We start from the raw sequence: 24137 nt of genomic DNA, 5'->3' as shown, positions 1-24137 counted from the left end.
TCTGGTGGCTTAATATTGGCCAACAATGGGAGTGCATCTGCGACAGCTGGGGACATTAAAGGCAAGAGTGCTCGGGCGGGATTGATAACCCACCAACGTTTTCGCGGAAACGGCGTCCCCTCCCTTATTCTCTCCCCTGGCGATGACAGAGATCGCTCGGCGCGACCGGAGACGGGTGAATGAAGACACGTTCTCTCGTCTCGGACGGTGTGCTTTCATCAGATGTTGGCAATTTAAAAACCGCAGCAAGTTGAACTTTTTGACGGGATAATGTTTGTTTTGGGGTTTTTTTCCTCGCGGGAGATAGGGGTCGGTCGGAGTTTGTTGGAGGGACTATGGGACAATTCGTAATCCGATGGCTCATTAGACGGAGCCATCGGATTACGAATTGCAGTTCCTGATGATGGTAGTAATGTGTATTTTTGTCGTTCTGTCAGCGGTCGCCGTGCTGTTGTTGCTTACGATCCCTGTAACCGCGGCATCCAAGCATTGTACCATGTCAGGCTCACCAGGTGTGTTCGCATCGTGTCATCCTCAATGTTTGCAGCTCTCCAGCGACAAACACCGAGCAAACATTCAACACCCGCCTTTACATAGTGTCATACCGAGCCCACGTCAGACGCCCTCCCTCACCTCCATCAGACTCCCACCGGTGGGGCCCAGTAACTCTCCTTCCTTTTCTCTTCTCTACCCACAGCTCGTACCCTTTGGATAAAATCAACAGTGACATGCGTAACTACATCACCAATTTCGCCGCAGACTTAAGGTGAATACAAGTGACTCGGTGCCTCGCCTCCGCCCCCCACCCCCCCGCCTCCGCCCCCTCCTCCTCCCCCCATCCTTCCCCGCTCTGGTTGCTGCCACATCGCGGCGGCTGGAGCGCTAAGCCAGCTGGCTCCCAGCCCCGCTGACATACTCAATATGGACCCCTCATAGAACAAACAGTCAAGAGCGGTCAGTAAGAGGTCACCCAGGGCCAACCCTCTGCAGTTCAACTATTATCTTACACTCTATGGATATATATATATATATATATATATATATATATATATATATATATATATATATATATATATATATATATATATATATACAGTATACAATCTAGTCAACCTCACGCTCTCAGGTGGAAAGTAACAGGTGACAATGATACTTTATCCCAGTGTTTCCCAATTTCCCCAGCCACGCCACACCGCCGACCTGTGCACCACTAAAAATCCTCACAAAACGTCACAAACACATACAACTGTGCTTAATATTATGGCCTCCTAATGGTGAGTGACGAGTGAAGAGAGGGCGAGCGAGAGAGTCTTCGAAAAATAATTATGAAGGACTTTTTTAAAAGTCCAAGCCATGTGGCGTAATTCATATTCAATGTGACTGAATCTGACAGTTTGCGTTCCACCAAAATAGATAACTGTGACAGAATGACATGATTCTTGGGCGAATTCCATTCATAGTTCAGGGCCTAACCGGCTCTACTGACTCTGGCACAGGGAAGTCCTCCCTGGCTCGCTGTGCGTGACATCAACTGGACAGTCGATTTGAACAGCGTCAAAAAATGTAATGAGTCTTTACTCTTTGCTGAGTGACTCTTCAACTAGCCAATCTCAAAAAAAAGTCCAGCCTTACTTTCACTACCAATAGTTCTCACTTTCAGTGAGAAACTTGAGCTTGTTCTGATGACCACAGAGGCTGCTATTCTGGCTGCCACCAATGAGTTAGTAGAGCCTTGCATTTTGGATCTTGCAACTTCTTCCCTTATTTCTTTTAAGTAGAATTTGAACATCTTTCACAGCACACTCGACAAGCTCTCATGGCGCTGTAGTGGTTGAAAACCACTGCTTTATCAAGTATAAATACAATTCTCTCCTTAAACTTCTTAAGTTAAAGTTTGAGTGACCCTTACAGAGTAGACGTGGTAAAAATGTAGAATTCGGCTTCAAATCCTTAGAAACCTAAATAAGAATGGATTGTGGGAACAAACCGACAAAGTTGTAAACAGGAATTCTCCCAAATTACAATGAGGGTCGTTATCCGCGGAGGTAGCCTCCTGCCTTCGTCTTCGCCCATGAGGGTGGAAGGACTTTACAGATTCGCAAGGTGTGCTGAGGCACGGCAAGGCTCTCCATCAAGGTGGCATTTCCAAACTGCTAAACACCAGCGCAGGGATCCGGCCAGCGGGTTCCATTAACTATCTCTCGTCCCCCCCCGCCCCCCGCCTCTCCTCCTCTATCTGGTTCTATCTCTCTTCCCTTCTCCAGGGCTCCCGCCAGACGGGCTTTTTTTCTGAGCGGCGTCTCTTCTCCCTCGCCCTTCTGAGGAAGCACATTTAATTGACCCGGCTGACACCGGGGTGCTCGCTCTGAAGTGCTTGCTCGCTAACTAGCTGCTTATTTGCATTTCCCTCATTTCCAAGCATCGATTGGATGTTTCAGCACAATAGCAAATCGAATTGCCATTTCGAGAACGCCGTTGAACACAGCGGTGATTGAGCAGAGGGGAGGCCGCCCCTCTTGGGAGAAGCAACGTCATAATCGGTCTTTCTGGGAAGTTCTGCTCGGCCGGAGGAAAGAGCGCTGACATTATTAGCACCTGATTGTTTTTGGGGGTTTTTTGTCGCCGCACTCCACACCTGTAGCCACGGAATTAATATTATTTTTTATTGGGTAAATTTGATTAATTGGCTGGCCGTTCAACATCATAAATGTGACCGGTTTCTCTGTGTCTCTCTCTCTGTTTCCAGTCAGAGCTACCACCTGCAAGCCAGAGGGGAAATGCACCCAGGCCTGGTCCTGGATCCCTCGGCCAACTACAACTCCCCCAAGTTCCGCTCCAGGAACCAGAGCTACATGCGGGCCGTAAGCACTCTGAGCCAGGCTAGCTGTGTGAGCCAGGTGAGCCAGGTGAGTCCGGACCAATCAAAACGCCACTTTTGCAGGATTGCTCGCATTGCTCCTCCTACGAAAACACCTGAAGGCTTCCCAGCCTTCAGGTGTTTTTTCGACACCGGTCATTGGCCGCTGAATGTTCGTCCATGTTTGCGCGGATTAAAATGAAACCAGTTTGGGGATATAAGTGGCGTAGTTCAGGGGGCGGGGATGGAGAGTAGTTTGACGGGTCTGGGTGTAAGGGGGCATTTCCTCCTGATCAGAGGCTCCGCAGCGGACCGCCTGCTTTGAGAGCTGGAAATCTTTGTGACCACCGAGGTAACAGTGGAAGGACCGGCGTTTGCGAAACCCCCTGCTGCATTATGGTCCATTAAGTTAAAATATTACTCAATTAAATATTAGTGCCTGTACCTTTAAATAATAAAAAGGCAAATAATGCAAAACCGAGAAGGTCAACACACTACATCTCCAAACATGGAAAATTGATTTCTGTTGCATCCTCCAAGGGAAGGAGCCTCTTCATGGGCCATAACCTTGTTAATATCAGAGGAATTGATGGATTGATGTGTTATTGCCAAAGGGAAAATGTTTAATCTTTGTGAAAACATTCCATAAAAACAGATATCTCCTGTTCTTATAACAGCGCTTTGCTTTCAATTACTCACTGTGGGGGATTGTGTAAATAGAATAACGGACTTGATTTGCCAGACCTTATTTTAGTAACTGTTTTAAAAGAGGGGGCTATTGATTTTACCAGAGTCTTAAAAGCTCAACTGAACTCGTTCTAATTCCCACACTCTATCTCCGGCCCAAACAACACTGCTCTCCAGCTATAATGAGATGCTACATCTACTGACAAAACAAGATTGTTATCTTTGATTCTCGCGATTGACAAATAGGAGCGGAATGATAGCCATCAAACCGGCTCTCCCCGGCAGAGCAGTCATTTTTACCGACATTGGCAAATCAAGAGATAAGCATCAGAGGATTTCGGCAATCAAGAAACAACAATAGTTCTCTGTCAAGCAGAGGAATCATTTTGCAGGGCTATGGTAATGATGAAATGAGTGTATGGTTCGACAACATGCCCTTTTTTTTTTTTGTTTGTTTGAATTATAGTTTTGAGAGTGCTCCAAATAATTCAACCCCACAAAATAAAAGTAAGTGGAAGTCTTGAGTGGAAGATCTCCAAAGCAATGTCGACTCTAAAAATATTTATCGTATGGCTCCTTTAAGGGGAACCTGGGCATTTCCATGGATGTGATATGCTATGACATGCATATCAGATTCATCAGATGCGGTCAAACTCAGCAGCCGTACAGCTTCTGTAACACTGTAACGACCGCTGCCCTTTACAGGTGAGTGAGACGGAGATCAACGGCCAGTTTGAGTCGGTTTGCGAGTCGGTGTTCAGCGAGGTGGAATCGCAGGCCATGGAGGCGTTGGACCTGCCAGGGTGCTTCAGGACCAGGAGCCACAGTTACCTACGCGCCATCCAGGCTGGCTACTCCCAGGACGATGACTGCATCCCTTCCATGGCCTCCTCCACCGTCACCTCCACAATCAGGTCCACCACAGGTCAGGACGATTGCATATGAATGTTGTTCTCACTGAGCAATAGCTTTTACGTTGCATTTTCAAAATAACCTTAAACTTAAGACTGTATTGACGACAAAAGCTTACGCTCATCTGTGGTTTTTATAGTAATGAATAAGACATAAATCAGTTTGTGCAAACTTCATCCCTTCGCATGAACCACCCTTGTGTGTTTCCATTGTTTTTTTATAGCCGTAAATGGTTACTGTAGCTCCAGCCTGTGAGTTCTGCCAATTCATCCGACTTTATTTTGGATACAGTGCTTTCTCTGCTCACTCATTGGATGGATCAGAAAGTGAAGCTATGAACCCTATTGAAAAACACAAAGGGACAATGTATGAAGGTAGAATCGCAGTGAGAAAACAAGTGCTTTTCTCGCTACAGATCGGAGATATTTTTCTTCGTTTGCGCTCCCCCGCAATGGCATGTGTGAAATGCACTCGCGTCTTGGAAGGTTTGGCTAGGTTATGCTGAAATGAAAAAATATACAAGAAATATCTCTAATAATACATAAGTACGCAAAAAACACCCCCACAGAATGGTCACCTTCCTTCAAACAAATTTTCTCTTTCAAAGGTCATATGCATAATGTTGTGTTCAGACATGAATAATAATATATATTGAAGATTAAAATGGAGTTGAATGCATATATATCTTAATAATCCAACATTTTAACCATGTCAGTCACATACACTAAAGCCAACACTACTCAGCTGATACATGCAAATATTTGCTGATGATGAGCGTGGTTGTAAACTGTAAGGTGGTGCTGCCTGTTTCAACTATACCCAAAATGATTGCCGGATGCACAGAGGAAACGGTACCTCCAAGTAGTCTACAGATGAAGAATGTGGGACGAAAAGAAGAGAAATGTAAAGTGTCGACAAACAAAACACAAAAATGGATTCCATCTCTCCCTACTAATGCCAATAATTAACAGCAGCAGTTTGACTTTAGCAGTTAGGGGTTGGAGGTGTGGTCACCTGGAGATGTGCTTTTCTAATGGATATTTCATAATTTGAAAATGTTACTTTGCCTGCACTGCTTTCTCAATAAACTCAAACCAATATGTTTGCATTTACAGGACACAGGTTGGCATGCGACGCCAATTTTGAGCAGGGGGTGCTTGGTGCTTTTCGGAACAACTGGTGAAACATGACCTCCCATTTTCAATAGGGTTCATACTGTACTTCCTGATTAATGCTCATCTTTGCCTCTTTTCACTGCACAAAGTACACATTTTGTTTATATCCAGAAGAAAAAGGAGTAAAAGCATGCACAAGACGATTGTTTTAATACCACATCTAATTGTAGTATTGTCTGTTATCTGTTATGCGTAATGAGACCCGGAGATTAAGCTTTGTGCGTTGAAAAGATGTTAAGAATGCATGCTACAAATTAAGATTGAGAAGGCAGTGTAAAATATAATCAGAAATGAGTCAAAATGAGAAAGCTTTCTCACCGCAGTGTTTCGAACACACACTTTAATGTATGGCTAAAATTTATTTTGCTCTGCATCAAATGGAAATTCATTCATTAGGGTGACTGCACATTTGGGGAGTTTGATTCTAAGATGATATCCTATTGGTTTTAGATTTCTTTATATGTTCTTATTTTGACTCATATACTGTTGCATTCACTGCATGACTTGATGTTGTGGCAACAAAAAGCACATTATCTCCAGCTGCCCACACCTGTGGCCATATCACAGATACATATGTACATTTGTCTTCCAGACAGAAATTATGTGCAGGAAGAATCTTTTTTTCCTGACCGGGCCAGCAAACGTGAGGACTTGGCAGACTCAGTCCCTTTGGCTCATGATGATCTAGGCTGCCCCATTAGAAGAGACAAGCTTTACCAATCAGAAACTGTGGGGGCAACAGCAAAACCTCTTTCTGGGCCACCTGTTTCCCCAAGCATCTTCAGATCCAGTCTCCCAGAGCGACCTTCACCAAAAGCCATTCAGGCCAGCATCAAAGAATCAGCTACGTTGGCTGCAGCCATTAGTATGCAGTGGAAGGAAGAGGTTTCGGCGATGCGCAGAGAGCTGGCCGAGCTCCGGAGGGACCTCTGCACTGAGCTCCGTGCCTTCAATAGTAACTTCAATACCTTTGCGCAGCATTACAACACATGGTCTCCACAGGGTGGAAACACAGCAACTGGAGCTGCAGGGGGAGTAGGTGCAGCGGTAGCAGGAGGGCTCCGGAGCTCTGGCACTGAAAGGGGTGCCGTTGGGGCACGAGAGAAGAAACCCCAGATTTCCAAAGTGTCTGTTGGCACCCAGGCCAGGAGCAAGGTCCTGGTCCGCCAAAGCACTGCTGATGCTGCTGTCAATTGTCCAGAAGAGAAAGAGGAACAAAAGAAGGATGCTGGATCTCGCCGACATCTGCCAAAACAGCTCTCTATGGACCCAAGCATTCTGGCCTGTCCACAGTCGATCTTTGTGGAAAGTGCCATTCCGCTATCTTTAGATCCTATTCTTCCGATCCCGATTAAATCAATCCAAATCCAGTCCACTCCTCTAGACTTCCCTCCTGTGGCCTCATCAAGAGTTGTAATCCAAGATGAGGAAAGTTCATTAGATGTGGTCATTTCTAAATCATTCAGTACTGATTTCACAGTGTCATGTACAGGAGGATCATCCATCCAAGATTCAGACACCGTTGAACAAGTCTTTATTACTGCTCCGGAATTAGCCAGTCTAGAAAGAGTGAATGAAAACAGGTCCGATGCTAAGCCGTTTCAGCCAGCGTGTGTAGAACCCCAAGAGTCAGAGCCACTTGATGTGAAAGAAATACACCTCCCATATCTAGTTCCCATGGTTACTGTGTCACCACCAGAGGATGCAACAGAGGATCAACCAGAGGATTGTGACCTGACATCTACTTTGGAGTGTCAGGGACCCATCTCCGTGGATGAACCAGAGCCAGTTTTTCAAGATGAAGAATGTTCAAAATATTCTGGTTTAGAAGATTCAGACCCTACAAAGGCAATGGAAACAGACTCAAAACAACCAGACTCCATCATGGCATTTTCAACCAAATTCATTTATCAAGAAGCTATCAATCCAGGTCACACTTCTGCATTTGTTCCAGACAGCCACTGCCCATCTATTGTGGTGTCAGAATACTTTGACAGTGACTCTCCTGAAAGTCCAACTTTGGTGTCAAAATACTGTGACAGCAGCTCTCCTGCTAGTCCAACTGATGTTGATTCAAATGCAGATCCTATGACCTCTCTTCCAGACTCTCCGTCCGAACAAATGGCCTTAAACTTAATCTATTCTGCCGAGGGACATGCTCAACCAGACACTGCCGGCACTACTGAACCTGCGTTCAAAGAGCCAGAATGGCCACCGCTTCCAGAACCACTTGACACTACACCTATATACCACACTGATCTCGTTCACTTTGACTTGGTCATGTTGACCTCCCTTGACCAAGACGATCTCGATTCCGTATTTATGGACCCTGAACCAGATCCACTGGACCTCAGTGTTGACTCTCCATTTGATACAGGAGATCTAGAGCCACCCTTCTTCCACTCAGAATCCATGTCCAGTCCGAGTCCATCACTACCCACTGTGGACCCAACTATTTGGTTCCCCCATGATCCTTCACAATCATCCGAATCGTCTTGTTTGGATCCAGCCACGGATTATAGTTTTGCTCTACAACCACAGGTCTTTGTCACTATATCGCCTCCTAGTCCAGTCTCTCCTGACCCAGTGGCATCGTTGGACCCAGACTTTGGATCTGTTGATCCTGCTCCTCTTACTGACTTAGATTCCCATCCACTAGATTTAGATCAATCACCACCTTATCCAGAAGATATAAACATACCGTCAATGGACCTGACACCTATGGAGGCAGAGAATATAATAGAAGAACCGCAAATATTGGATTTATCCAGGGATTTCGAGCGGCTATTGGAAGAAGATGTCCCCGGCAGCCCAGATAGATCCTCGTGTAAGCAAGCCTTTCTGTGGTACAGGTGGCAGAAGAGGGGCCAAGAGCCACAATCAATTCACAGGAGTGCCAGTGTGGAACTATGGAGTGGTAGATATGAGTACAACAGTGCAGAAATCACCTATATGTCCCTCTCACTCTAAGCAGTGCTTGAAGCGAGCCGGTACTCTACCCTTCTACATTTTACTCTTTGGCTTACCATGACATTTTCTTGCATACCGGCACTTCTCACAAGCCGCAGGTCTGTCTGTTCCGCCCTCTCAAGTGGACAAATCAAGTGGACATATTCTCAAATACATCATATTCTATTGAGTTGGAGTACACGTTTTCTTTTAATTAAAAGAACACACAAGCTGCGAGCGCTGGCTCCAGCTGCGAGCGCTGGCTCCAGCTGCGAGCTGCGATCCCACCCAACATGTGAATGAGGGGAGTACCGGCACATGTTGTTTTTCCACTTCAAGCACTGACTCCAAGCACATACCTCATTCTCAGCAGACCAAATGTAGCTCCAGTATCTTTAAAGCTCATGTTTTGTAGCTCCCAGTTCGGCAAGAACAATATGTAGATCCAACTCACTAATGTCTTGAGATTGTCAGCACCTAACACAAGGACCTCCCCATACACAAACATGCAATACCCCTAAAGCGAGACACTTTGTCACATGGCAACACGGTATTAACTGCCTTTGCCGTAGTTAATATTTCCTGGATTATCGAAATGGAAAACTGTGATGAACAATCAGTGCTCTCAAATGAACCCAACCCAAACCCGGTTGTGCTTCTAAAACAGTTACCACAAGTCTTATGAACTGTCTTTGAAGCAGCTGCTGGCACTGTTTAACAAGATAGTACCTACAGCAGTGTTCTTTCAATCAAGTGCACTGTTCCTCTTTCAAACACGGCCCATGCCGGTGATGAATGTACTTGTGGGTTTAATACAGGTGACATTTACCAGTATTTTATTTTTTTTCTGAGACTCTATTGGAGCTCTGTGATTGAATGCTGAGATCAAACTTTTTTTATGATTATTTTTTGGCAATCTTCGCCCTGACCATGGGAAATTTCCTTGTCTTCTTTTTGCTTTAAGCATCACTCCGGGATGGAGTGAAGTAAATCTTGGCAGTTATCATATAACTATAAATCCCAAGGACACGCTGTTTATCAAGTGGGCTGCTGAGTGGATTCAGCAGCTCGTGAAGAAACAGGAAAAGATGCTGGAGAACAGTGTTGTTTGCACAATCAACGGTTGAGTTTCAACAAACTCATTTATCGGAGAAAGAAAGCTGAGAAAATCTGACGTGACAGCGCATACATCCAAGCTCAAACATACTCAAAGACCACTGCAGAAATGATATTGTATGTAGCTTGTACACATGAACCCATCGTGACAATATGTAGTAACACACACTGCAGACAGACAGACACACGCACACACACACACACACACACACACACACACACACACACACACACCCACACACATACACACGAATACTGCTAGGGCACCACTATAAAATGTGCATTACATTAAAAATGTAATCTAGCCAATACTATATATATATATTTTCTGAATTCATCAAAGTAACAGTGGGCCTTGTCAAGGTAATATTGTATTTGTTACAGTATTATATCATCCTCATGCTCAGGAATCAAAGACTGAGAATGTAAACCACCTGGGACTTTGTTGTCATGACAAGCTGAATTATGCTCTTTGGCTTAGAATTATATCCCAATCATTGCAAGACTATTTTGTGAGATTATGTGTGAAACCCAATGGCGAGAGCTATAATGTGAAGGTGCATGTTTATGATTGATGACTCGGTATTTTGTTCATATCAGACTTCACCGTAAGTATCCCTACCCTCCCATATTTCATCTTAATGCTTCATGAAAAGCTGATAGTGTCGGGAAACGAGCCCCGCGAGTAGGTGCAAAGCAAAACCCAGAGCGACCTTTCCGCTAGCAGCAATGAACCGTGTCAAGGAAGGAACGTCAGGATCCAAGGGATATATGAACTATCCATCCACTTTTTTTCTTTTTGTTTTTTTTTGTTTTTATTACATGTCCGGCAATTCAAAAATAAAAATAAAATGTAAATGCCACACAGAGCAGACCGTGTTTATCAACATTTTTTTAATCGGTCAAAGCTATGACAGCGCTTTGGCCTCGCGCTTGAGAGCTCATTAGGCTGAGGCTTTGTCTTTATTTCTTCCACTGATCCTTGAATTTTGCACCGTGTTTCTCCGTCGTCATGAACCTTTTTCTTTTTAATAAGGGAGGGAAAAAAAATAGCTCGTCATTTATTATATAAATAGAGCCCAACGGTGCCAAATTTCAGAAGGGCTCAGTTTTCCGGAAGGGAATTTCCCATTCATTCGCTCTGTTGACATTTCAGAAAATCCTTGTTATGAAGAGTTTAAAGACTTGGAGCCAAGTCAGGCAATCGGGACCATAAAACATTGGATTTGGAGCGAAAAAAAAAATGGAAAACAGAAAAAAATGCAAAGGTACAAGACTGTGTATATAATAATTTAAAGAGTGAAGGAACTACTCATCCCATAAACCACTGCAAACGATGCCTTTCCAACGACTTCCAACCTAACAATGGTTTTTCGCGCTGCCTCTTGAATTTGTCATTATCATAGTGTGAATAATAGTCTTGTAATATATCGTCGTTTGTGTTGTAGCTGTGTGTATATCTCGTGTTTCAGTTCAGTGGTTGCAGTCACGTTCGCAGGCGGGGGTCAACATTACCACGGTAACAGCGAGCTGCACCAATCAGAGACGTCGCTGTTACACTTCAGCATCGCGGGTAGTGTAGTACTTCTGCACGACATCGGGAATAAAACGTGTGTTTCTTAAAACAAGGTTGATATCATACAGACTTGTGGTCTTCTACAGGAGCATGCACCATTGTTTCACCATCTCATGGCTCATGGTAAGTTTACCTCGGATGGTTACCACATGACGGTTAATAATCAAAAACCTCCATTCAGAATATGAATGGGATTTCCACTTCCGAAAACTCACTGTCGAGCTCTATGATATTGTTCTATTGTGTTATTACTATAGTGCTATATTGTCTTATATGTGTGTCTTAGCACAGTAACCCCATTATGAGAAACTGCAGTTGAATTCAGACCTGCAGCCTCCTCTGGAACCTCCATTACGGTCATTTTTGTCGCTCTCATAAAACGTACGAGCCAAAATAAAAAAAGAGACCATGCACTGACAAAAAAATTAAAAAAATGGAATTGCTTAAATACATATTACATTTGGCATGAGATAAAACACTCCCAATGGCTCTTTTTCTTGATTTGGGGTTTTTTTTTCTTCTGTATTTTCGCATGGTGTTTACTTGCAGAGCCCCAAGTACCATCGGCTACGTAGTCGTGGCTGTGACATTCCCCATTCACCCCCCACCCATCCCTAGCTTGTCACATTCAGTTGCCACGGCGGCTTGACCCTGGTGGAGCCAATGTATTTATGTGAGTGAACCCATAATGACATCAGCGTGTCTCTCTAAGGCCCCGTCCACACGTATCCAGATATTTTTGAAAACATAGAAATTTTTCCTCAGAGTGTGTATTATACAGTGTAAGGGGGAGGCGGGGGTAAGACAGTTAGTGAGAATGTGTGCGCACGGGTCTTTTTTTTGTTTCAATCAATAAGAAAACGGAGAAAAAATAAATAAATCTACAATAAAAACACAGTGTTTTTAATTGCTTTATTTGGGAAAAAAGATGGCTCTGATCCGAGCTGCGCAGCGCGATGCTCAGCGTAAATGGTACGGTCCACTCCAGGGGTGTCTGAAATCGTATTATAAGATTCTTCCAGGCATGAATATGGAAAATAGAGTATACTGTAATGTTTACAATTACAGGTAAGAAGGATATACAGTATAATGAATATATAAATATAAATGTTTCGACCCCTCGACCTGTTGTTTTTACCTCTTTCGGGGGGGGTCCAAATATTAATTAGGGGGGTCAGACCCGCCCCCAATCTGCGTTTTGGCCTCCCCTCCGCACCAAAACAGTGTTTTAAGTCAACTGGAAACGACGCTTTTGCAAAAGGCCCCTTCCCCGGTGGAGATTTCTCAAAACTCAGTTTTCCGTGTATTCCCGTGGAGGAAGTAAAACGGAGCATTATTGAAAACGCCGACATCAGGACCTCAACTCGCGTCAGGAACCAACGAGCGACGGCCGACGACCGTCCCTGTGTCCGTTAAAAGTGGAAAAGTCTCTTCAACTTTGGGGAACGGCGTCCCATCCGGTTTGGTGTATGAATATTATGAAGAAGCTCAACGCAGAGGTCACACACAGGTTTTAGGGCATACAGTGTGTCAATGCCCCCTACTGGCCTGGCGTGCTTATCAGAGCGCTTCAAATCATTTTTTTGGGTTCTCCTGTGGACGAAGAGATTATTATTTATTTTAAAGGACGGGGGAAAAAAATCGTTCTGAGAAATATCCAGATACGTGCGGACAAGGCCTAAAACAGCCGGACCGGCCCTTTCAAAGTTTATCGCAGAGGTTTCTGTATTTTTTTTCAAATGGGAATAACATGCCTTAACTTGATCCTGTGTTTTCTTTTTCTTATCATATGTTGTTATATTTTGTACTGACGTCTCCATACGTGTTTTAATGACAATGCTGCTTGTTCGTTCATCTGATCAACCGCCTGTTTCATAGGTCGAAGTTCTGTGTTATCAAAGCGTCACCAGTAATTTGATTAATTTCTATTGTTAATGGAAGCAATTATCAAATGTAAAAAAATGATCATTAAAAAGGTATTTTTTAAAGACAGAGACTAAGAACCATTGGTTCATAGTTCATTAATGTAATTCAATGCTGACGAGATTTACGCAGAGGGCACTTCAGAATTTGCTTGTTTTGTTGACTATTGACTTTTCTTTGACTTATTTCATTTCATACAGCGAAGATTTTGCCTATATCCATTTTTGCCAAACTTCGAGAAACACTTGATGAAAAGATGAGGCAGTATGTCAAAGTGGGAGCTCTGTGTGAAGCAATGAAAGGTGGCAATTAAAATTAATCTCTTTGATGGGAAGTCACAGCGGAGTCACAGCACAGTCCGTACACCACTTAAAAAAAAAAAAAAAAAAAAAAAAGTTGTGTGTTTTTGTTTTTCTTCTTGTTTCTGGAGCCGTGCTCCTCTGCAGGAAACGATGTGTGCTGTGTGTGCGCTCTCTGGGCTGAGAGGCCCGCTCTTCTGAATGTCCAACCCCCTCGCTCTTTTTCAGGGATCCAGTTCTGCCTCCCCTCCACATGCAGCATTGACTGGACTCCCCAGCCACCCCCAGGTAACCCTCCCACCCTCCCCAGCCACCCCCACCCGACTCGGCCTCTCCGCTCCAGACGCGGAGGGTGCTTTGTCCCGTTTTTCGAATGACACTCGAGCATACGCAGGAAATTACTCTACTCTCTCTCTCTCTATCTCTCCCTCTCTCTCACACACACACACACACACATGCATGCATTCCAGCACAACCCGTGCGGACTTCATCAGGCGCTGTTTTCGCCGCCGCGATGAAAGGCCCCCACAATGAGACTAATGAACTACGCGCCGGGAACGAACTGCCTCGACCGGACGGGGCCATTAGGACCTTAACCGGATAAAAGCAGAAACCTCTGCGTTGAATTGATGCTCAACTGCGGGGAAAAAAAAAACAAAACAAAAGCGTCGCCACTCTCCGCGCTGGCTTGATCACCTGTCGCCGTTCTCGATTTGAGCCGTTTAAGGGCCGCCGGGCCCCGAGTCGATTCGTCCGAGCCTTCGGGCCCGTCTGATCGAGAGAAAGCTAACGACTGCAATGGAATGTGAAATGCTCAAGACGCCCCTCAGACCCGGCGTCTTGCATCCACGTTGTGTGTTCGCCCCCGAGTCTCCAGCGGCCGCTCGGGCTCTGATTGATGTCTTTACTGTAAGCTCGCTGAAGGTCATTTTTCATTGATATTGCCGGCACATTTGGCGACGGCGGTTCGCTCCATATTTTCAAACGCCCTCATATATAAGTAGCTCAGCACATTAAATGGGGTTATTCATCACAGACCACCTCCACGTGTGTTTTGGATGATCGGATCCTTAACGGGTGCTCGGATGCGTCCATACTTGTCGTTACAGCTGAGGCAGCGATGCATCGGTGGCTCTCTGCAGCGGTCGCAGTGTTGTATGAATGGAATAGGAACGCACATCTAGACGCACACACACACACACACACACACACACACACACACACACACACACACACAGCCCTCCGGACGGTTCTATTTCCGAGCCTCCCCCTGCGTCTTTCGGGTGATCCATCTGTCAGAAGGGACACTTTAAGTGCTTTGTGCTGTACAGCGGTCGGGGTCAAGACCGGGAAGTCGACGCGGCTCTGACCGGCGGCGTGCGGAGACGCCGTCCGCCCCCGAAGGACCCGAGGGGAGGGAGGAGGTCGACACCGCCACCGCCACCTCTAGCCCCCCCCCCCCCCCCCCCCCGACAGCGTCCCCTTCGCTTTCATCACTGGCAGAGACCTTCTGTCACTGACCGCAGCCGCCATTACTCACAAATAAGACGGCAGTGGGACACGCGTAAGCAGCCTAGTGTCTCTCAGCAGTCGTTTAGCGTACGCCCCACCAAGACCAGTTGGCCGGGATATTCGCTCTATTTTTGCAAGACCGTCTTCACAGCACAAACAATCTGTTTTCCGCCTCAACCATTGTTGACAGCGATTGTTTCGGAAAAACTTCAGCAAAGCGGCCTGTTTGTTTGTTGGGGGGGGGGGGGTTATGTAACAATGGGACTATAGGCTGCGAGAGTGGGAGTTTGTTTGAGTAATGATCCACCAAGTCTGGTGTATTTTCCTTCCTTCCCCTTTTGTTTTACTTGCCGCATTTATAACGTTGGAGTAAATGGAGTTCCCCCATCCATCTCCCTCCGTCCCCTCCCCTCCGTCACCGCTTTCCCCCGGTATCATTTACATATCTTCAGAGGCCTGTCGCAAAACAAACCGCCCCGTTTCATATACAGTGATGAATCCTATTGGGGGGAGAAAGTTCCTTAATGGTGTGTTGCTCAACTCCCACACCCAAACAGCACACACACACACACACACAGTCCCCCTACAGCCACCCCCCACCCAGTGTTGGCATACTATTCCAACCTGATGGATGGAGGGGTCTCAACAGTTTGATAGAGTGGCTGAATCACTGCTTTTGTGTTGTGAGTAAATGGGCCTTCCTCACACTCCGTGGGTGATGTGTGTGTGTGTGTTTGTGTGTGTGTGTGTGTGTGTGTGTGTGTGTGTGTGTGTGTGTGTGTGTGTGTGTGTGTGTGTGTGTGTGTGTGTGTGTGTGTGTGTGTGTGTGTACGTGTGTGTGCCTGCGTGTGTGTGTGTGTCTTTGAGACTATGTGCACATATGATTCAACGGAAAATCCACACTGAGTGCAGAGTGGGCTACGGTCAAAATTACGACCCAATGCTCCATGACGGTCCGTCTTTACTGTCCTGTCCTGTGCTGCGTTGGATTCAGACGCCGCTGTTTCCCTCCAGTCCCAGGAGGGGACGTCCATCGTGTTGTCACGGAAATATTTTTTTTACCGAGACTTCTATTCAAATTCTGAATTCTAGGAATGAAGTCAGAATTTCTGGAAGTCTGATTCTGACTTCATTCTCAGAACTCAAAATAAAAAAAAAATTCCACAGTATATTTTTTCCCCGTAACGCTCCGTTCCGTCTGTCTGATGTGTTGTTTGTCTTTCAAAACGGATTTTTTTTTTTTTGCCGCAACAGTTTTTGGGTTTCTCCTAATCTCAATTATTCAAATTCTATTCTGATTGTTATCCTCGGCTGTATCAGTCATTTTGTTGCACAATTTATCTCAAACTGCCATGATGTACACTGATGTTCACTCATACACACGCAGCACATCACTCAGGGTGTCAGCCGCCGGCTTTCTCTGCCTTTACACCTTGACGCCTTCACAATATTTCAATACAATAAGGCTGAGTCAACGGGTTGATTACAGGCTTTATGATGTTGGAGGGGCCCGGAGCGTGGCACGTTGTCTAGCCAGCGTCCTGCGCAGCGCCACTGCCAGCGGAGGGAGTTAGTGGGGTTACGCGCCCTGTCCGCTTCAGATGAAATCTAAATGCTGAGTAATGCCGCCGCTGCCAAGACGTGGGACAAGAATTATCACTCCCCTTTGCACGACTGGCTGGCTAATAATGGCTCTATTTCAGTCCTCCTGCTGAATCATGCTCTCCAATGGGGGTCTTCTCTCCCCCTCCATCCATTACTTATCTCTTTCCCCACGTTCTTGTCCTTTCTTTCCCCTTTAAAGACCATCGCCGGAGAAGCTACTTTGAAATTTGAGCTTTGCCAAACTACAAGCCAATTCGTCGTAAAGTCGGAGTGGAGCCCAATCCAAGTAAAGCACAAATAGTGTTTTTTTTACTGATATTTGTTTCGTACAAATATTGGAAAAGAAATGAATTGTTTTCGGGAAGAATAAAAAAAAAAAACATTCGTAAAAACGGCGAGTCTTATCCGAACCGTGGAGCTTGGCTTCAAAGGCGAGACGCTGAAACATCTCTTCATTGGGCAAAAGCGTTTCACTTCCCCGCCGGCTGCACCGTAGCGCGGAGCCGGAGGGAGCGGGCGGAGGAGAGGGAGAACGGGTGGAGAAAGTTCCTCCTTGGAAGGCAGAGAGTATAGGACAGTTCTTCTTTTTAATATATACAATATATAGAAATAAAACCCATGTGATTAATTATCGCGTATCAGCGCCGACGTTCATCAATTTAAAGTATTAGTGTGTTATCACTACTTAGTCGGACGCTACAAAAGTGTCTGCTTGTGCAGAGTCACAGCGGAGTCACAGCACAGTCACGGGAGGAGAGAAGGCTATATTAGAGGGGATATTAGAGACACCTTGGTTGAACATGACGTAATGTATCCGGAATGGTCATCTAAGTGGGAACAGACTCCATACGGAACTTTTCCGTAAAGGAGGCTATGTGGGAATGACTACCTACTGCCTTTGCTGGATATTCTTTATCCAGCAATGTTAGCGATTCCACGTGGGAAAGGGGCCAAAGAGGGAATTGATTTTACCTTTCGATAAGTATGTAACGAAGCTGAGTGTTTGGGAGACTGGTCACCCTTGCCATCCTTGCCAAGCCCATCATTTAAAAATCGTGAATTGATCTCTTTATTAAAATTGCGTTTGTTACACAGAAGATTATCTTTCCCCTGAGCATGTAAAATCGACTGTCTCGAAAAATGGTCTTAAGCCCCCTAATATTCTGCTAAGCACAATTATCTACCTACCAGTCATCTTTGTAATAGATATCAAGTGTTTAAACCCGGATGTGAAACAAGAACGTAGGCCAGTAAAGGTTGTGAAGGTTGGTGGGTAGAACACTAGACACGCTTGTGACTGGGCTTGCAAATGTGAAAGGCTTCAGCATCATGTACTGCGATGGGAGCAACCTTCTCCCCCGCCCCCGTTACAGTATCAGGCTTTCCTCGGAAAAGGTTTCGCTAGCACTGGTCAAATGCAATATCCAAAGGGTCCACGGATCTGACTTGGCCTACATCGTTGGGTTGAGCGGACCGCAGTGTTTCTGGAACTGAAGCCAGCATTGGTTTCCGGGCAGTGTTGAGTGGGGTTTGGATAGCATTGCGGTTGTCCAAAGTGGTATCATACTGTATACTTGGATGAAGCGTTGTGACTCTTTCTGTTGGACTACTACTACATCAGCCCCTTCAGCAGACCGCCGTTGGTTTATGACAAGAGAGGGTTCTGGAATTGTGGAATAGGTCCCGCCACTGGAGAAACAGACTACACGGTCTCTATCCCCATTACCTTGATGCTGTTGTGCGGGCGGAGCTGCTGCGTGTTTTGCCTGTTTTTCCTGGAGGAGCAGGGAGAATCATTAATTCAGGAGAATGCTTAGTTTCCCACTGCTTTGATGATCTAAGATACCACAAGTGAAGCAAGCATAGTCGCAGGGATTACCATTTTGCACAAGCGGGATGAAACTTTGCCTGTTGGACTGTCTGTTATGTCCTCTGCTGGATCACCCTCTAGACATTTTGTGTACCCTCGCCCATGCAGGTGGTGGATAAATTTGCACATTAATTACAGCGGTGAGTTTGTTGAATAATCATGACAGGTTGAGCTGGTGATTGCAAAGCAGTTCCATGCCGAGTAGGTGGCTTCAAGTGTGCAGTCATCGCTACGGCGTGTTTTTGGCGATGCTTTGTTCGATCCAATAACTTCTCAGGGGCGAATTCACAAGGAACGGATTGCAGCCGCTGATTACGCCATGAATTGCGCAGGACTTGCAACCGATATCTGCACCGTCTCCAAGGTCCGATTCCAAAAATTGCACCAATGATATCACGGCGCAAACACGGCCATAAAGTTTCCCTGCTCTGTGCAATTTGCCCTTGTTTTGCGTCTGACCGCAGTTAACCTTGTGGCAAAGTATAAATGGTGGCTTTACGCCAAGAACACAGTCGGCAAGACAATGGCAGAGAGAAGGAGAAAATTTGGCAGGCAAGGAATTTGAACGTGACAGAGAGAAACCGTGTTTGGGATTCAATATCGCGGTCGGTCGGTTGGTGTTTTCAAACACACACCTTCAGACTGGAAAAGATGGCATGATTTGATGGTTATGTTTATTGTTATTTTTATTATTTATTATTATTGGGCTCTAGGCGACTATGTTCCAAAAAAATGTCTTTGTTTCATTTGTTTAACTGGAGTTAGTTTGTCTAAAAATATAGCATATTTAAATGTCCCACTACTTTTTAGATCAGCCTCAACTATCGAGACTGTGGTCACCCAAAATCCCAAAAGACACTGGACACCTCCCCCCTCGGTGCCCAGCCAAAGTTTGGACATCCCCCCCCCCCCCCTAAGTGCCTGTGTCTGTGAATTATGAAGAGAATGACCAACTCCTCTACATCGAACTGCAAAAACAAACATCTGCACGGCGAAAATATGCTTCCCAATTAAATGGTCAAACAAGTGAACTGAGAACCATGCGTCAAGAACTTGGGTCAAAAGCCAGTAGCTCACGTCAGCTAGTCAGGCATGAGAAGAAGGCAATTATGAGCGGAAAGGGAAGAAATCTTTTGTTTATTTGTTGATATAATAACCTTATTTTTCATTCATTTCGTTCTCGTTTTTTTTGTTTTTTTTCTTCCTCATTTATTTAAAAAAATGACATGTAGGGGAGCTTTATTCGTTTATTTTTCATGACAACTGTCATCGCATCCTGTCACTGCGTCCTCTAAAAAGAATGGATTTGAGCGGAGCTGTCCGTGGCCCCGAATCTTGAGGCTAAAATAAGGTTCACTGTGCTGACTAGTGAGATGATGTAAATTGTTATTTTCAGACTGAGAAATTGAGTTGTATTGATTTGATGTTTGGTTTTACTGATTTATGTGCATTTGTTTGCGAAGCAGTCTGTGTTGAAAAGTTCTATGACAGTTTTTGTAGCCATTTTTCTGTTTAAAATAAATGTAATCGTGTAGCCTATGAATGATTGTCTATAATGTGAATAAGAATTGCGATATTAATAACCTTTGATGACTTGGGAGGCTTAATTGTTTAGTGACTACTACCGTATACTATCCCCAGGCAGTCAGTCTATCAGTGTCAGACGGGTTGAGGCTGTGGTTCAATGCCAATTTTGCCCACTTTATCGCTATTCCCTATGACTTTTAGACGTTTTTTCAATATCATCTCTGTTTAATAGGAATTATGGAATAATTTTTGTCAACGTTTGGAAGCCCTTTTTTGTACGATAAATTATTCAAAGTTTCAACAACTTGCTTTTGAAGTGCATTTAGAAAAACCACCACGGGCTGCTACCCGTTCAAGGCATCGCGCCTTTGGATGCCGTGACGGTAATAATAATTATAATAATGGATTAAAACTAAGGTGGAATTGTTGCAGAGACATTTTTCAAGGTCAAAACAAACTGAAAACGCATCATATTATTGGAAATCGTGTGAAATGATGATTTTGTCTGACACGCCTGCCCTCGTCTGCTCGCAAATGAGCCAGTGGGGCAGGCGGCTCCTCTTCATCTGGCTCTGGAGTCTTGATCATTTTCGTGCCCCTGAAGTCGCAGACCGACTCTAATGGCTGTGTTGTGAAGGATGCAGCACACAACTATAATCTGCCACACTTTGGCGGGACTATACAGCATTGCTCCGCGGCTACGATGCAGGCATCTAAATCTGCTTTTTAGAATGCCAGAGGTGCGCTCAATCACACCGCGTGTTTTGATGTGTGACCGGTTGTAAGCTGCTTCCCCGTCGATGGACTGCGCGGTGGAGTCATCATCCATGGCTGCAGTCGGTAGCGGCTGTCACCTATAATGGGAAAAGCACATGTTCTTTCCCACACCGTTGCCGTCAATATTACAGCACAAACATTTTCTTAAAACAACTTTCTAACCCAGTAGCCAGGGGTTGTCATCCGTGTTTTGCACTATTCTGTAGAGACTGGCGTTCCTAAAAATGTAGCTGTCATGCACAGACCCAGGGAATTTGGCAACCACATTTCTGATGATGTTAGTGGCGTTGCAAACTACCTGGACGTTGATTGAATGCGTGGGCTTCCTATTTCTTTTCGACGTGCGTACAGTCAATAGCGCCGAAAAACCTTGAATTCTTGCTTTGTCCCCTCAATTTCCTATCTGTTTTGGGGAAATCTGCTGTACCTCACCACTCTACGAGCAATGGCTGGTACAACATCCCATGGCCCTGCTAACGGATGGTTGTGATGACCCAGACGCTCCAGCAAGACACGAGAACCTGGAGTGTTTGAAAGCAGTTTGACAATTCCATGTATTGCATGCATTGGCATCTTTGGGTGGCAGCCTGAATGTCATCCTTGATGTCATCAAATATAGAAAGCGTTGTTTGAGCTGGCAACCTGTATCTGCGATTGATTTCGGTCCCAGTTAAATCAAAAAGTGATATTCTCCCTTGAAATATCAGCTCACGCCTGGCATGGCGATGCCTTCGCCTGGCTACAGTCACTGCGGCCACGATCACTGGAAAGTCTGGGCGTGAAACCCCTTATAATTGCCTCTGAAGACACTAATAATTTTCACTCTAACTGCGTGTGGCTATAAGTTTGTGAAATGAGTCTCGTTTGCATAGAAAGGGCGCCAAATGTATGCATATCAAATATTTAAATATGAAAATATGAAAAATTGCACCGAGGCGCTATTTGCCTGGCAGTGCAGTTAAGGGTGCATTTCACCCTTTGAGAATGACACGGCTTCTTTTTTTCTTCATTGTTCAGGTTAAGGGACCGCAAAAGCCACACAGTCCTTTTGTGAATTTGCACCTCAGTGTCTACTTTGCTCTCTAGCTACCTGTGAAACTGCTTCAATGATATTCTCCCTTTGTTTGGTGCTGCCTTGCTCTCAGGATCTGGCACAGCGCCTGGGCCATGTCTGGCAGCGAGCCATTGACGTACATTGGCACAAAAAAAAAAAGATTGGCTAGCATCAGTATCTAATCCCCAATGCAATTTATTGACACCATGCAATCTGCTGGTATAATCTGCTGGATCCTCATGTTCCAATATTTTTATTTTGTTCCGATTTAGACTTGGCTTTTCTCGCCATTATCACCAATGCATCCCTAGTGCTACTTTTCTTTAGTAACTGTAGCTTGATGTCAATAGGAGCAAAAGAGGACTCACATGGGTGCTGATTACGACAACCATAAACTTGAGCAGGAATCTATTAGTGATACGTGCCAAGAACAACCAAATGTTATGATAATGTGGCGAGAACATGCTAAAACCTTTCTCACTTTCTGCACTCATGCATATCATTTTGTGGATGACAGCAGAGTGGCTCTGGACAGATCCATCCCTCAAAGGCCAGATCTTAGTGGTTCAGATCTGAGTAATCAAGGTTCATTGATTATGAATTATTAAATGCCACTCTCCCTGAAGGTGGTTAGGAGCCAACACAATCTGTACCCTCCTTGAACTAACCAATAACTTTGAAAGTGCTGTAGTAATTTTTTTTTTTTTGAATTCTACCCCATCTCATTAAAACCCAAAGTATGCTCGGTTTTAGCCTCATTGGGAAGTAGTGCCTTAATTGCTTTGAACGCTGCAAGCATTCATGAGGGATTTACGAAACCCTTTGTAAAAGCGACCTAAAGCGGACCTATTATGCCGCTTTTCAACAAGTTCATATAGGTCCCCAAAACATGTTTTTGAAGTTTGTTTGCTGAAAACACCACTCCGGTTGTGCATTCTAATATAACGTGCCTCTATACCATCCTGTTCCAAAACAGGCTGTTTTTTGTGGGGAAGAGCCACCCTCCTGAGGCCCCTAGTTCTGTGAGCCAATGTGGTTTGAGCTTTCCTTCCGGGTTCTGGGAGCCAACTGGCTTTGAGGTTTTTACTTCTGGGTTCTTCAAACGTTCACTGATTTCTCCTTATCGGTCCACCATAATCTGTTTTTGAGCAAGTTTGAGGCGGGAAATAAACCAGTTGCTGAATCTTCATTCATATTTGATGTTCAAGGACTAATTGAGAGTTTGTTCCGACTCTCATTGCTGTTCTTCAAGCTTGAGGTGGATCACTGCACCGGAACACCGGACACTGCACAGGGTGGTTTTTTGTTTCATGTTAACGTTGGAAAATAAAATAAATATATCTACGATTTAAAAAAAAACACACTATTTTTATTGGTTTTGTTTGGGGAAATGCACAGCGGATCACGCGCCGCAGCCTACAGTCTACCGCATACTTTTTCCTTTTTTTATTTAGAAAGAGACAAAGCAGAATTATTTTTTAAATATTTACATTTCCATCTTCTCCAGTTTCTTCAGGGACAGTTGGTACGAATTCCTCTTTCTTTGAAAAGATTTGTGCTGGTCTTCCCAGTGGCGCTTGTTATTCTCTGTGCTATTTCTCTCAGATGGAGGGCGGTTCTAATTCTACTGTGGGCCCTGTGATGTACGAAGGGATCAAAAATCTGAGCGGGGTGTTTCAGGACATGTTTTCTGAAATAGACAGCTCACAAAGAACCGATCGGGTTGTCTTATTTCACAGTTTGTGTGTTAGTAAGCCCATCAGAGAAACCAAATGTATGTGCACAAGCACTGAAAGAGTGAGCTTTTCATAATAGGTCCCCTTTAACAAGTAGTCAAAAGAAACTCCTTTTCCTCCCCTTTTAACATATGGCTCGCAGCAAAATGGACTACTCTGAGCTTTGATTGGTACAGGATGAGCAGAACTGGTATTTCAGACGTTTTGAGCGTGTTACTGCGGAGCACCGAGCTTGCTCTGGCTACATTATCTCTGTTTTTTCACCAGTTTTCTACCAGAGGCCATGCCTCCCCGTATCTTAGCCTTTCGTGTTTCCCTGGTGTTCTATACACGAAAGCTTATGCCTGCCTGGGATACAAATGACGTGACCTTTAAAGTGGGCTCATATTTTGAGCTGTTGCATCCCCAATCACAATTGTGAAAGCAAACAAAAGAGGGGGAGAAAAGATCCAGGGCTTTCAAACATGTGGCGGTCACATTTTCATTGACGCAACCAAAACCCCTTCATTACCACAGTGAATACATCTCCCTTTGAGGAGGAAGCGCTCAGACAAGGCAACGT

At 44.9% G+C, this 24137-nt stretch overlaps 1 protein-coding gene across 1 annotated transcript in view; it reads left to right on the top strand.

Annotated features, from left to right (window-relative positions):
• dlgap2a (discs, large homolog-associated protein 2a) overlaps nucleotides 1-24137 on the top strand; it is a gene marked incomplete at its 3' end in the record, with an annotated part of 155551 nt that overhangs the window by 117805 nt on the left and 13609 nt on the right. Inside the window, exons 4-7 of the mRNA XM_080012824.1 lie at nucleotides 698-766; nucleotides 2747-2906; nucleotides 4250-4469; nucleotides 13723-13782. Coding sequence (XP_079868950.1) covers nucleotides 698-766; nucleotides 2747-2906; nucleotides 4250-4469; nucleotides 13723-13782 — 509 coding nt within the window. The remainder of the gene's footprint in view (nucleotides 1-697; nucleotides 767-2746; nucleotides 2907-4249; nucleotides 4470-13722; nucleotides 13783-24137) is intronic.

This window comes from Zeus faber (genome assembly GCF_960531495.2).
Source record: "Zeus faber genome assembly, chromosome: 13".
Classification (NCBI taxonomy): domain Eukaryota; kingdom Metazoa; phylum Chordata; class Actinopteri; order Zeiformes; family Zeidae; genus Zeus; species Zeus faber.
This window is presented reverse-complemented; position numbering and strand designations above follow the sequence as displayed.